This window comes from Telopea speciosissima, chromosome 8 (genome assembly GCF_018873765.1).
Source record: "Telopea speciosissima isolate NSW1024214 ecotype Mountain lineage chromosome 8, Tspe_v1, whole genome shotgun sequence".
NCBI classification, from domain to species: domain Eukaryota; kingdom Viridiplantae; phylum Streptophyta; class Magnoliopsida; order Proteales; family Proteaceae; genus Telopea; species Telopea speciosissima.
Genome location: NC_057923.1, coordinates 57,001,804 through 57,017,130, shown reverse-complemented (window position 1 = coordinate 57,017,130; position 15,327 = coordinate 57,001,804). Strand labels below are relative to the sequence as shown.

Genomic DNA, 15,327 nt, shown 5'->3' with positions numbered 1-15,327 from the left:
GAACTAGAGGACATAATAAGCAATTTAAACAAGTAAATCATACAAACATAGAGAGAATGATTCATAATATTGAGTACATAATTTGGATGATATCAATACACTCTCCTAATACAAGTCAAGTGTCTACTAATAATAATTATTGCACTGTTCAGGATCGATCCCACTCATAGTCCGATGGACCTGACGGGCATTGTCCTCTAACTGTAGTACATATGAATGCCACGTCATCGTCTAGGAGAAGAAATGAGTTTAGTCCTCCACAGTTGCCATGTAAATTGCATCATCAACATATTGAAGGTGACCTATCCTAGGATATGAGTCACCAAAATGTGAAGAACTACCCATTGATCCACCGTGATATGAAGCCTCTGGGAGCATGTACGGGTATGGCTGGTGGGTTGGGTATGACTGTAGGAGAATATATTGTCCACAAAAGACGATCCAATACATCCCTGTGAGTGGGAGTCATACTCAAAACTGAGAAGTGAGAATGTCCACAAAAGACGATCTAGTATGTCCCTGTCGTATGGATCAACGGTCTCTAATAGGCCCTATTCTAGACATCACCCCTATTTATTTTTTAAGATTTTTGTTGTAGGAAAATCAAAATTTTGAAGTAAAAAAAAAATTTGACACTGTGAGGTTGTAGATGGGCCTCCGACGTCGGACGTATGATAAATTCATCACTAACCAACATGAATTGATCATATGTTTTTCAAAATTTTTTTTTTTTTTTTTTTTTTTGGAGAATATGGTTTACCTGAAATAGTAGAACAAACTTCAGTGATGTGTTAGGAAGCTTCAATGATTCCGGCGTTGGTGCGGTGAAAAATCGAAGAACAAAGCTCAAAATAGCAAGGTCCAGATTCAAAAATCAAAATGGGACAAACCAGAGAGGTCTCGGTTGAAATTTCGGTCGAGGCTGACGAGTTTTAGCCTTTTTATACTTGGGCTTTGTAACATCTTTCTGAAATTTCTGCGAGATGTTACAAACAGTCGAAATTTCGTCATCTCGCCTAAATTTCGACCAAAATATTGTCTTTTTTCATTTCGAACTCCCATTTTGTTTCGGCTCGCCCAAAATTTCAGAGATTTTGTCGAGATTTTGAACTATGCTTGGAAGGGATCCATTCCCTTTACCATAATCCAAAACTGCTCCATTCGACTCATAAGATATTCTTTTTATAATCCTTTGTAAATGTAGATCTTTGGTTATGTTGCTGAGTTGGTTACTCTGTAAGACAGTAACCACGAGCATCACGAGGTGGTGCTACCTTCTGTTGACTGTAACATACCCAGTCAGCCATCTACACACTCAAAAGAAAGAGAAAACAGGCTTGTTCACCAGGAACACAGCTAAGGTTTGACCATCAAACCACTTGGAAGGGAAACATTCCCTTAACCATAATCCGAAACTGCTCTATTCATTTCATAAGATATTCTATTTATGATCCTTTATATAGGCAAATCCATTAAGTGCTTAACCCCTTTCCTACCTGAGATTTATTTTTTATAATTCTTTTTTATAATCCTTTATTTATTTTTTTGTCTCTTAGAACTTAGAAGGCTTCCTAATATGATTAAAGTTATATTTAGCAACTCCATTAAATGCTTAACCCCTTTCCTAAATAAATAAAACTACCAACTTAAAAAAAAAACTCAAAATAAGGGCCTAATTTTAATAAACGTTCCAAAACATAATTTCCGTCAGCGGCCATAACTTTCCAAATATACCGCAAGTTCTTGATTTTCTTGGATAGGTAACTCGATCAGCTATTAAATGACACCAAAAGTACCATAGAAGAATGAGTGTTGACATTCCAAAAACAGACCCAAAGGAAAGTTGCCGAAATATCTAATTTCCTGTACCTTCCAATCACCAAAACAGACCTAATGATTTGTAATGAGCTATCAAACCACTAAATTTTTTTTTTCTCTAGGATGTTCCTGTATCAACAAATGTAGTCCAAGGGAACAATGTTTTCATTAAATTGTATCTAAACCATTGGGTTGTGATTTGCTAAAGGAAACGGGGAGTTTTTAGTGCATGCCCTATCCGTGTTAGTGGTTTTAAAAATGTTTCGTGTAGTGTCATACTTTTTTGTTTTGGAGAGGGGAAAGGCTGATGGTAGATAAACCTAGATGGTCTTTTGATAAACCTTTTTGAAGCAACTTTTGGTTTCAATTGCTTCGAAAGGGAAGACTGCATGAAAAGTTACCAAACTTTTGTTTTATAGATGGGAAAGTTCATTGAGAAGCTTAACCAAACGCCACCGAGTGCATGGTGTTTTGCCCAGTTGCCTGGTGTGCTATCCTAAGAAAGCTAAGCAGGATTAGAAAACCCCCCCTTTTGCTTCTACTTCTATATAGCGAATGCAGAACACAGGAAATTTAAGTTGCTCAGTCTTGGATATAATTCCTTGTTGCCTTAGATTGTTTTCATTATTTATTTACATCTTTATCATGTACACTGTTACATCATTATGCATGCAATTCCTCTATTCATGCAAGTGATATCCTATCTTTCTATATACATAGGCATGTATATTTGCATTGAGGCAATTTCATAGGAAACATATATGCTCTTCCTGGTTGGTTTCTCATTGTACTGCAGTCCTATTCTGTATGGTAATGAAACTGATGTTGCAACGTTGGGGTGGGCAATACTTGTTAGCACAAATCCTTGTTTCTCCTCTTTTTTCCTTCTCTTCTCTCTCTCTCTGTTGCTGCAAATGCTGGATTTGGTAAGTTGCACCGATAGTTATGCGGTTGAGGTGATAGTTCCCCTGAGGGGGGGGGGGGGGTTGGGAAGGTGGGGCTCTACTCATTTTTGATTTATTACCTGTTGCCCTTCTCTTGTTAGGTTGCTGTGTTTTGTGCTGATGCTGTTTAGCCTGTGTCCCCATCTTTTTTTTTCCACTTTGTGTGTGTGTGTGGGGATGTGTGTTTTATCTGTTGCTGATGACAGGGAAAAAGCCTCATGATTCCTCATGTTTTGGCAGGTAAAGACATGAGAATTATTGTCTTTGGATTTCGCCCTCGTACGAAGCAGGTCAGTCATAAGAAGTTCTTTTATTGATATTGCAGGGTTGATCCCTACCATAGGTTTTCCTGAAGAGCTAGTAAATTTCAATAAGAATAGGCTACTGGGATGACTCTCTATTAGCTATTTGATGCTGGAATTTCAGATTTACGTTGAGAGATGTAATGACTGTAGGAAAAGACGGCTCACATTTGTTTTAAAATAGTAGCACTGAGGATTGTGAGGGCCAAAGAAATTTTTTTTAATGGATAACAATAAATTACCAATAAAGATAATATTACAAGTGAATGCTCTCATGGTAACAGAATCAGACAGCAAAGACCATACTAATTACGTCACTTAGATTTCAACATATAGCCGGTTATTTGCCATCCTTGCTTGGCTAATTTATGATGGAGTTTCTGGATCTTGGCCTCTGTTATAATATGATATTTCATCCCAATTCCTAAACTTGGCAGTAGTGAATAAGGTGATATAGCCTCCATGGTTTATTGCTGCAAGCCACCATCAACCTAATTATAACTGGGTCTTCCCCTACAAAACTTTTGATATCAACTGAAGGGGGTCAATTTGATGGCATAAAAGGGCCTTGATCTTGATGTTGATGGTTGTTCAATTGGAAAGTAAGGAGCCTTTAGCACTGTTGTTTCTCTATTTATTAAAAAAAGTAAAGAAAAAGAAAAAGGAAAAAAAAATAAAAAAAGTAGAAGAAAGAAATATTTTTTGGTGTTTCTAAGGATTCTCGTCCACCTTGCTCTTCAACTCCCGAGGGTGATTTTGGTGAAATTATCAAGCCCCTTATCACGAGCCTTGGGCGCAACAGTTAAGTTGTGCTATTGCATCCATTAGGTTGCGGGTTCAAAACATGGAAACAGCCTCTCCATGAAGCGGGAGTTAAAGCTGTGGACATTTGCCCCTCCCAGACCCTGCAGTAGCAGGAGCCTCGTGCACTGGGACATTGTTTTTTATCAAGCCCCTTATCACTTGCCAGGAATTAATCTAGAAGACTAGAACTATAATATACGCATTGAAAACAACAAATTAATCCAAAGAAAATACCAACCAGGCCACCAACAAAAACACCTGAAAAGTTAAAAAACAGAAACCCCTTCCCTGTGTATTTCCATTGATGATGTGAAAACATGGAGGGCATGGGACAATCCCTTCAGCACCAATAATCTTCTCCCGTAAGCAAAACTCCAGTGCAACAGGGACTTAAACTATGCATGTCTATTTGAGGTTTATTTTTCGATTTGAATGTAGTGGTTTGCTGCATATATTGTATTAACTTGTAACTCTTACAGAGACGTGCTGTTTTTGATGCACTATGGAGGTATACAAGGCCAGCACAATTATGGGATCTTTATACCTTTACTTGTGGACCTTCCAACTACAACAACACTAGCCCTAAGGTGCGGTTACTCAATGAGTATTTTCGGCTTCTCGGAAAAAGGTCCCATCTTGCATCAAGTCGTACTGTTGAAGATGCATCATTTTGTATATCTAATGAGTGGTGGAGAATAAGTGGGGTAAATTCCAACTATGCTATGTGCCCTACTTACCCATTCTCGTTGATTGTCCCCAAATCTATCAGGTGGGGTATTGTATTCCTTTAATTGCACTGATGATATCTGTTAATTATTAGATTCTCAGAATTTGTGATTATCCTAATAAATAACATATTCTTTCTATTAAACATTTGCGTTTTGGGCAAGAATTTGTATCTTATTAATTTCTTTGTTTCCAATATTAGGGACGAGGAAGTGCTACAGGCTTCAACCTTTCGTGCAAGGTGTCGCTTGCCTGTGATTTCATGGTGTCATCCAGGTCTTCATTTGATATTCTTCTTTAGTTTCCTTCTGCATCATATAGCTATATGTGGCGACCCTTAAAATCATTTGTATGCTGTAGGAAGTGGAGCTGTCCTTGCACGTTCATCCCAACCTTTAGTTGGCCTCATGATGAACACAAGGAGGTAACTGTAGTTTGTGTTTACTTGTTTAATGCTTGTTGCTGAGTCTTGTCATTGCACAATATAAGTGAGTTGTTTACGGGGTGATTATTATGATAATATGAGTTGACCACTAGGTTTTTGAGGGTTTTTTTTTTGGTCTACCCGTCTCCTATCTGTGTTTCTGTATTGGATGAAATTTTCTTGATTCAATGCTCTCATTTGTATGCAGCAATGCCGATGAAAGTCTTGTTGCTGCACTTTGCACCCTAACTGCTGGTGGCAGAGGACCACGGAGGTGTGCTTATTCAAATTACGGTTTTCTTTTTTATTTGATTTATCGTCATGATAATTTAATTAAGCAAGATACACTTAAGTGACAACAATGGAACTATGGAAGGTTCTAATCCTGTGGATTAAGTTATCTTATACATAAGTATGTTCCGATGTGTGCTTTCATCACGTGCAAAAGAAAGTAATCATTGCATATTGCCCAGCAAAACCAGTGTGTTTGGGCATAGTTGTCAAGGCGAAGCCTAGGAGTCCAGGCGCCTTGTTTGTCTAGTTGGTGTCGCCTTGATTTTGGACCCTCTCCAACGCCTTGGGTCGCCTAGACGCCGTGACAAATATGATTTAAAGGCAAGTATAGTTGAATCAAGGCTAATCAGAAAAAGCAACCACGAAACAGTCATCTGAAAAAACAAATTAAAATACGACTCTTTCCCCTTACTAAAACCAAAATGCCTCACATGCCAAAAACTATTCATTTACAAAATCCTCCCACTTTTCCTGCATGCAAAACACGAGCTGGCTGTGAGTCTCTTTGCCTTTTCTGTAGCTATTGCTGATGCCTCCTTAGTTTGAAAGCTCCTAGCATTCCTTTCTTCCCAAATACTTCACCAACTTGCAAACGGGATCATACTCCAAAACGCTGTAGGGCTCCCTTCCCATGCCTCCAAAATTGCCACTGGAGAACTAGAAAAAACAACCAACATGCTTGAATCACTAATAGGCACTCCTCCGCACCTCCGAGGAAAAGCCACAACTAAAGAAAAGGTGATTAACATCTTCTTGACCAGCTACACAGAAATAGCATCTAGTCCTCATCCTCCAACCCCTCTAATACTAATTGTCCATCATTAGAATTTTTTTCCAATATGGCTGTCCACATAAAAGAGCATATCCTTAGGGGCATAAACCAAAATATTATTTATTTAAGTGCTTGTGTGCGCTGCTGGAGCCTGCTTGGTAGATGGACTTCGGCATGCCTACCCCTGCACATTTAATACTTGGGTGGTTAGGTCTGGGGATATAGCCAGAGACACCCTTGCTCAACCATCTACTTGTGTCCTGTACCCTAAAGTGTACCATAGTTGTCAAGGTGACTAGGCAACCCAAAGGCATTGGAGGGGGGTTGCTTAGGGACAAGGCGCCCGCATAGGTGTGCAACATATGTAATATAGCAATGATAATTTTATATAATTATGTTTATATGCAATATAAAAGCCATATCAATCCAAGATGATATAATTATAATAGTAATGACCTAATATGAGAAAGCCAACATATAAAAGCAACAACAACAACTCAGCCTTACCCCAACTAAATGGAGTCGGCTACATCGATCCTTGCCCTCCAATCAGCTCTGTTAAGGTCTCACTTAATACAAGGCCTAAGCTATGCATGCCTTTCCTCACCACTTCTACTAAGGTCATTTTAGGTCTGCCCCTGTCCCTTTTAGTTCCTTCAGCCTGAATCAAATCACTCCTCCGTACTGGAGAAATGTAGTCCTAGGTACGTAGAAGACCCACTAGGAACCAGTTCTGCAGGATCTGCTATGAACAGGCAGACCGATTGGTGTAAAATATGGAATTAGGTCAAATTTAGGGTTAGGGTTAGGTTAGGGTTTGAAGGGTTGGTTATGCTAGGCAGGTGTAGGGGAGTCTATCAGTATTGGTCTGGTGATGGTTTGATGAGCGGAAGAGTGAAAACTTAAAAGACAACAGGTTAGGGTTTCGGGTTTTTGAAAAGTGTGAAGTGAAGGAATCTAGGGTTTAGAGGGAGTTTGGGGACCAAACTCAGATCGAGTTTCCCAATTGAGTAGGGAAAGATTCGATCCAAATTTGGGCAGAATGTGATGGCTGAATTGGTCTGTGCAGGTTTTAGGGTTTTGGGTTTTGAATTTGAGATGGGGGAAGTTAGGGTTTTGATGATGGGTTTGGGGCAGAAGCTAGGTATGATGGAGATGTTATGGTCAAAGTTTGATGAGATTTGAGTGGTTGGTTAGGTCTGTGGGTAACTTAGGATTTTGAAAAATTGAAAAACAAAAAGGGGGAAAACTTAGGGTTAGGGCAGTAGAGGATTAGGAGAAGAAGAATGGGGTTGGGGATATCTCAGACTTACTTGGATTTGCAAAGAATGATCAGCAGCAACATGTAATGGCAGTAACTTGAATAAAAAGTGGAACTTAGAACTTGAACTTGAAGCTAGCACTTGGAGAGAACCACTCGGGCTTCACACCGCAGAGTGTCGATTGGATCGTACTACAATCCCATCAACGAACCACCCGGGCTTCACACCGCAAGGTGTTGATTGGATCACACACCAATCCCGCCTTGCTTTGATCATATACAAAGCATATCTTCAGGAGACGAGAAGTTGCAGCAGCTCTCAAGAGAGAAATTTCATAGACATTGAGGTAAAGAGAAGCCACACGGTTTGCCTTTATTTATAATGGCCAAAGGCCCAAATTCTTATGCAGCCTAGGAATAATAAATCCCAGGCTGAGTCTAAATACAAAACACTCCCTCTCTAAAATTCACGTAGAGGTGTGGACCCTAAAATAAAAGTTAAGTTGAAAAGATTCTACCCTAAAAGAATATTTTAAAATCACTTAAATTGGACCAGTGGTTCAACCGGTTCAATTTAAAACACTAAAACATGAAAATAAACTAAGTATACGGCTAATCCCGTATGCAACTCATGTACCCCAACTTTAGGCTCATAAAAGTGGCCTATTACATAGAAAACCCATGGAACCAAAGGCCCAACATGTCTATAACCCAACCCTAGACTTATTTCTAGGGATAGCAGCCCAATTTGGTGATAAACCTGCATCATGGAGCCTCCAAAGGCCTCTGTTGAACATGGCCATGCCACCTCAAACGAATTTCTCGTAGCTTATCATGTATCGGAGCTACTCTCAAATCACCTCTAATATGATCATTCCTTACTTTATCCTTCCTAGTTATGCTACTCATCCATCTCAACAATGATTCAAAGTATCGGTCTGTATCGTATCGGCCGATACGTATCAGTATCGATCAATACAGATACGATACATACCGATACGTATCTTTTTTTTAGAAAATAGTATGTCTCGATTTCTATAGTATTATATCGGCCGATACGGACTGATACATACCGATACTTATGATACGTACGTTAAAGGTTTTGTGAGAGTATTGATACAGCTCAATTCATACCGATACGGTCAATGCCAACCGATACACGTTGATACAGCCATTAGAGGCCCATGTGACTATCAGAGTATCGATCGATATGATACGATCGGACCGATACGTACTGATACTTATGATAAACACAATACGTACGTTAAAGGTTCTGTGAGAGTATCAATACATATTGGTATGAATCAGCCAATGCGACTCGATACATACCGATACAATTCGATACATACTGGCAAGGTTCAAAAACTCGTGTCGAGGAGGTGTCTCGACTAGGTTGAGATTCTCTAGATCTCGAGATCTCGCTGATGCAATATGAAAATCCAGATTAAGGATCTCAGATGCAAGTAGGCCCAATAATCAAATCTGTAACAAAATCTGGGATAAAGAAAGCAACTGCGTTGTCAAGGGAATAAAAAAGATTGATGGAAGGGGAGGGAAGAGAGATGAGATCAATCTTCTTGGGAGAAAGAAGAAAGAAGAAGAGAACAGAAGAGAAGAGAAGAAATCAGATTTGCGATACCAATCCTGTATGCACTGCTCAACAACACAAAAACTCTTTAAAAAAACTCATATTCTTTATTCAAATCATCTCTAATTGATGGAGGATGTGTTACATATATATAGACCTTCTAAAATTCCTAATTTGACTCATAAAAGGACTTTTAATCACTCTAATACACACAATAAATAAATAAACTCAAAACAGAATTCTATCTAGCTATTAAGTATCCTAATCAAACTCAAACACTCAATTTAACTTCTAATCCCGTGTACTAGCACTATCCCCACTTTATAGGCTTGTAAATTAGCCATTACATCAACGGACCCAAAAATAAGAAACCTAAGGTCTATAGAACCCAACCATGGGCCAAAATAAAGTATTTTGAGGCCCAATTGACCCAATTGGACAATCTTAACTGCATCACTCACTGAGAATCTGAGATCTCAGTGAGATAGTGCATTTTTTGTTTGTTTGTTTCGGTTTGATGTTTTGGTAGGCAAATGGCCATAGTTGGCTCTGAAACTTTAAGAGAAGCTTGTTTTCGGCTTAATAAACATATTCAAATCTTCAAATCGTAAAAACAAGCACCCAAGTTTGTGCTCTGAATTTGGACCCTTTGTTGGTAGTATACGTTGAATCCTTATCACATTGTTTGAGTGCTATGAGACATAATGGGAAAATAAAACAAGTAGATTATGCAATAATGGATGAAGACACATAATATTGAATAATTATTTAAGAAATAGTTAAGGACTTAAAAGTAAAAACTACAAAGTACAGTTAACAATGCATATTAAATAGACACCCAAGTACAGTGAACAATACATATGTCATAGACACCATAGTCTTCCATGCCTCAACAATACAATATTGTGAGTCTGTGACTGTCTATTGATATTAACTATGGTGTGCTGGATCAAGTCCACTCAGGGTTTGATGGAACCGACGTGCTTTGTCTTCCGTCCACATGACATATAACTGCCACATCATAGTGTTCGAGAAGTTTCTTCTTAACTAGGTTGAGATATCTGAGATTTTCGAGATTTCAACGAGATTTTCGAGATTTTGCCGAAATTTCGACCAAAATTTTCAAAACACTGCAGGTTTTAAGTTTCGTATGTAATCTTGTCTCAAGGAGCTCGAGATTCTCGAGGTATTCGAGATCTCGCCGAGATTTAGAACTATGCATACCGATACATATTGATACGACCATTAATGATCCATGTGACTATCAGACTATGATTTTGTTTTTGAGATTAGAGATTGAAGGAGATTTCATAAAAAAAGGAAATTTCACAGAAAAAGGTAGGTTTCAGAAAAACTTGATTTGTGTTTACAACAACAACAACAACTACTACTCAGCCTTATCCCAACTAAATGGAGTTGGTTACATGGATCCTTTCAAAACAAAGTAGGGAAAATTGAGGTCCTTACAAAGGGAAAGAAAAGTAAGAGGAATGAAGAATAAAAATGAAGAAATGAGATAAGAAAAGTTAGAAATGAAAAATGAAAAATGAAAAATGGAAGTAAGAGGAAAGAGAATAGCCTAGGAAATCAGGAAAATCTCAGCTACATGATGTCGACAACGTGGATCCTTGCGCTCCATTAGGCTCTATCTAAAGTCATAATTGGCACAAGACCTAGATTATGCATGTCATTCTTCACAACCTCACCTATGGTCATTTTAGGCCTACCCCTAGCTCTTTTAGCTCCTTCAATCGGAGTCAGATCACTCCTCCTTAAACCATGTTTTTTAATCCTATATTTTGCTATAAATCGATAGGGAGGGTAGTGCAAGAGCCGTACCTGGATTCGATCAACAAACTTGATCATTTGCAAGGATTTGTATTCAAATCGATGAAAATCTCTTGTCTCATTTTACGTTGCTCTCCATTTTAGTGCTTATGCGTGATACATGTTATATATTACTTATTTATATTGTGTTTTGCTCCAAAAGTGTATTTTCATGTGTATCTTGATTCTTGACCATATCCATGCGTATCTGTAGCGTACAATACGTATCTCCGATACGATACGTCTCTTAAAATCACCCTTCCGATACAATACCTGATACCGATACTTTAAACCTTGATCTCAACATCCTCATCTCCACCACACTGAGTTTATCTATATGATGCTTCTTAACTGCCAAACATTCTACACCATACATCATAGCTGGTCTCTATGACCATGCTACAAAAATTTCCTTTTTAAGTTTTAAAGGAATACGTCGATCACACAACACTTGGGATGCACCTCTTCACTTCATCCATCCTGTATTAATTCTTTGTGAAACATCGTCCTTTATATCACCTTCTTTATTTATGATTGAGCCCAGATACCTAAAATAATCACTTTGTGGAATCTCCCTCATCAATTTTCACCGCCTCATTTTCCATATATTGATTGAGCCCAGATACCTAAAATAATCACTTTGTGGAATCTCCCTCATCAATTTTCACCGCCTCATTTTCCATATATTCCATCTTCGTTTTACTCATCTTAAAATCTTTTGATTCCAAGGTTGGTCTCCATAACTCTAACTTTGCGTTAATCTTTGCTTTTGTCTCATCCACCAAAACAATATCATCAGCAAAAAGCATACACCAAAGAACGTCACTTGAATGTCTCCGGTTAAATCATCCATTATCAGCCCAAACAAATAAGGGTTTAAAGCCGATCCTTGATGTAACCCAATTGTAATTGGGAATTCACTACCTTGACAGCCCACAATTCTTACAAAGCATAGGATATAATATATGCATGTTCATCAGAAAACAAAGCAATAGACATAAATCAACGTAAACTTGTGAAATATATAAAAACCAATATAATATAAGGCATGCTGTCACATGGTCACAAGGCGACTCCAAAGCATCAAAGGCGAGGGGGGCCCCGAGGGGGAATAAGAATTTCATTACCAAAAGGGAAAAGGGAAACAGGGGGCCCCGAGGGGGAGAACGAAAAATAAAAAGCCAGGCCCTAGCTTAGCTAGAGGCCAACAGAAGCAACAAAAGAAACATTAGATAGGCCCCAGGAATCAACAATAAGCCTATTCCTTGGGGTTTCAGAACAACAAGAAGAAGGAGCTAGCGATAACTTTGCTTTAATTTCAAAGTAAATGGAATCCTAAATCTTCTGATATGAGCAAGAATTGGAGGTCCATTTCCTGATATTGCACTCCATCCAAGAAGAATTTGGTCCATTTTACTGCAAAGAAGAATTTTTTTTTAACTTTCTTTAAAATTTGACAGTGGAGGGACTTCTGATTAGCATTCTTCAGAAGCAAAGGATGCAATAGTATGGGATTATGTCATATCTTGGTCTTGTCGAGGAAGTTCTAATTTTCAAGAAAAATGAGATACCAGCAGAAGGAATGCTGGAAAGGACCAACAAGAGAGCATAACCTTGTGTTTAATCTTTTTCTGGCATTAGTACATTTACTCTTCACTTGTCTGGGTTGCTTCAATCCCGTGTGTTTTGTTACTTCTTGGGTACTAAGATACTGGATGGTGTTTCTGTAGGAAGCTTTATATTGCTGATGCAAGACCAAGAAAAAATGCTTTTGCAAATGGGGCAATGGGAGGTGGTTCAGAGTCTTCCTCTAATTATTTCCAGTCTGAGGTGTGTCAAATTAGTATATCTGTTGAGAACTTTTATTTTAGTAAGCCTTTTATCCTTTTATGTTTTTATAATTGCTAACAATGCACATGTGGTTTACTTTCAGATAGTATTCTTTGGGATAGACAATATTCATGCTATGAGGGATAGCCTTTCTCGACTCAGAGATTACCTAGATACTCATGGTGCTACTTCATCAGATGGAATGTCGTCATTCTTGGTCAGCTTTTGTACAACTTTTTGGGATTTCAGTTTAGTCTTTAAATATATTTATTTCATATGTTTGTTAATGAATTTACATTGAGTTTTTTGGGATGAGAGATTTATAGTACACTTGGAACTGTTTGATTGATCAATTACACTAGGTAATGTTTTGAAAGAAATCATTTATTGCTGTCTTGATGCTGTTCTGGCATTTAGTTCCAAAATGTGGTTAATTTGTTAGTGGTGTGTAGACTTTGCAGAATGATGAGAATCTTTTTCTCTGTTAGTGCTTTCACTAGAGTTACATTGTAGTCTGAAAGAGAAGTTGTGGACGGGATGGTTCTTTGTTCAACATATTTTGTTGTTTTGTTTTAAATGGTGCTAGCACCTTATTTGAGAAGTTAACCATGTTCCTATGAGTTTTTTTTTGCTAGCAGTATAAGGTCCAAATGTGCCCCCTCCACCCTGTGTGCCATGTGGAGGGCATTGTGGCAAACCTAGAGCTTCCATCTTTCATGGACCCTGAATTAACCACCTGCATAAGGCCCTTCTTTAGTGCCAGCTCCACTCTGTTCCACTGTTCTCTGTGAATGGAAGCTCTTAAAAATTCTCTCTCTCCCCTTTTGCGTTTATCTCTACTGTCTTTGATGCAGATCAAATAGATGGATCTACTGGTGGTGGGTGTCCTAATATAGCTGAAGAAACAAGGAAATAAATTTTAATAAAACAGGTCTGGGTGGGTGTGGTTTTGTTTTGTTGTATTGCTTTTTTTTTGCCTCTCTTCCCCCCTTCTTGGGGGCCCCTTGTTTCTCTTTTCTCTTTGTGGTAATGAATTTTATTCACCCCGTCCAAAAAAAGGTCTGGATTTGTGTCCTAATCCAGCCTAATTACTTACATTAAATAATGAAAGAAATAAGACTTAGTGATCCCACGATTTGGAGAAGATAAGGTTGTAGGAAAATGTGGAATTTTTAGAGCTGCAAGCAGCATAAAGATTCTGAAGCTGCCCCATGAATTGGATTAGCCACAAAACCAGATCTGAACCGAAACTTGAACCATTGGCTCTGTTGTGAACTAGAAAATTTACCCAAAACCAGAACCATGATCATGCTCCTGCATTAGTCTCTTTTTTCTCCCTCTTGGATGGATTCAGATCTGCGTTCCTCTCAGGCGAATCCTCCTACCACCCTCCTTTGCTTATCTATTCTTCTTGCTTCTAGTGCTGGGCGGATACTGTGTTTTCCAGCCTCTTTTCACCCATCAATTTCCTGTCATAACTCTTTCATTATTGCTTGGTTTCCATTCAAACTTGTTACATAAGAATCTGTTCTTATTTTCTATTGATGTATGGTCATAAACTTGAGATTAATCTCCCATAATTGAGGAACCTAGCCCCTGCTATGTTTCTGTTTTTTTTCTTGCAATTGATAGACATTACCATTCTTGCCCCATTAAAGTAAGATTTTCTGGGCTGGGCAACTCCATCCCTAGGGTTTGAGCACCATCCGGATTGTCGTTGAGCAGTTACAGCTCTGTCAGTTGGAGTAGTTCACCACTGGTTCCTGTTCTTAGTGGAGAAGAGGAGTACTGGTTCTTCTCAATTGAACAGGACAGATTCCTTGTTAATTACACAAAAGCGCTTTGCTTTTATATTTGTTTCAAATAATCTCCTTCCTAATTCTGATTTCCAGATAGGTCCTTTATTCCAAAATTTATTTACCGATAGGTTCCAAATTCTGTTAACCTTTCTGTCCTCAACTGTTCTTAAATTTATGAAATTGCCATTGATCACATTATTTGAGTTTCTATTACTTGGGTGGGTCCATAGCATTAGATCTTCAAAGGCAATTTCATAAATTTATGAACCCACCCTTGCATTAGATCTTCAAAGGGAAAAAATAGGCAATTCAAGCCATTTGTACATTGAATCGCCAAATGATACTAAACTGAGCTTGAGTGATTAAATTTTGGCTGATATAAACTGTTAATATCCCTGGGACAAATAGACAATATCACATAAATTTTGTTGACATGAGTCTGCATGTGTGTTTGTTTAGTATAGAAACACTAACGTACTGGTTGTATAAAATATTTTGATATGTACATATAATTTTCTATTGTTTTGAAAAAAGAAAGGAAAATAATATTTTTTTATCAACAAAGGAAAAAAAATGAATCTCCTCTTTATTTATTGTGTAAAATTCATTTATTGAAAAATATGGCTGTGATCTTCAGCTTCATTCTATCACTTTCCCTCTTTTGGGGAAAAAAAGGCTGTGCTTTGTAGTAGCTTGAACAAGCTTACATGTGGAACCTGTTTCAGTAGTTCTATTGTCTAGCTAGTTAAGTTTTACAACCTTGGTAGAAGTGTGACAAGAGATTAGAGAATTCGTTTCCATACCAAAATATTTTAGGGTCTTCTCTCATTGGTCTGTACAACAGAATTTAGGGTTTTTTCTAATTGATCTTTATCAGCCTTATTTTTACATTATTTTGGCTGTTCAAAAGTGCATGTGGTTTTAACTGTTTGTCTTTT

The 15,327-nt window shown here is 38.1% G+C and overlaps 1 protein-coding gene across 1 annotated transcript in view; it reads left to right on the top strand.

The window, feature by feature from the left end:
* The window catches only part of LOC122671669 (phosphatidylinositol-3-phosphatase myotubularin-1-like), a 62,316-nt gene that overhangs the window by 27,608 nt on the left and 19,381 nt on the right, over positions 1 to 15,327 (top strand). The window contains exons 6-12 of the mRNA XM_043869031.1: positions 3,003 to 3,052; positions 4,348 to 4,637; positions 4,797 to 4,870; positions 4,955 to 5,018; positions 5,227 to 5,292; positions 12,491 to 12,590; positions 12,694 to 12,807. Of these exons, the coding sequence (XP_043724966.1) occupies positions 3,003 to 3,052; positions 4,348 to 4,637; positions 4,797 to 4,870; positions 4,955 to 5,018; positions 5,227 to 5,292; positions 12,491 to 12,590; positions 12,694 to 12,807 (758 nt within the window). The remainder of the gene's footprint in view (positions 1 to 3,002; positions 3,053 to 4,347; positions 4,638 to 4,796; positions 4,871 to 4,954; positions 5,019 to 5,226; positions 5,293 to 12,490; positions 12,591 to 12,693; positions 12,808 to 15,327) is intronic.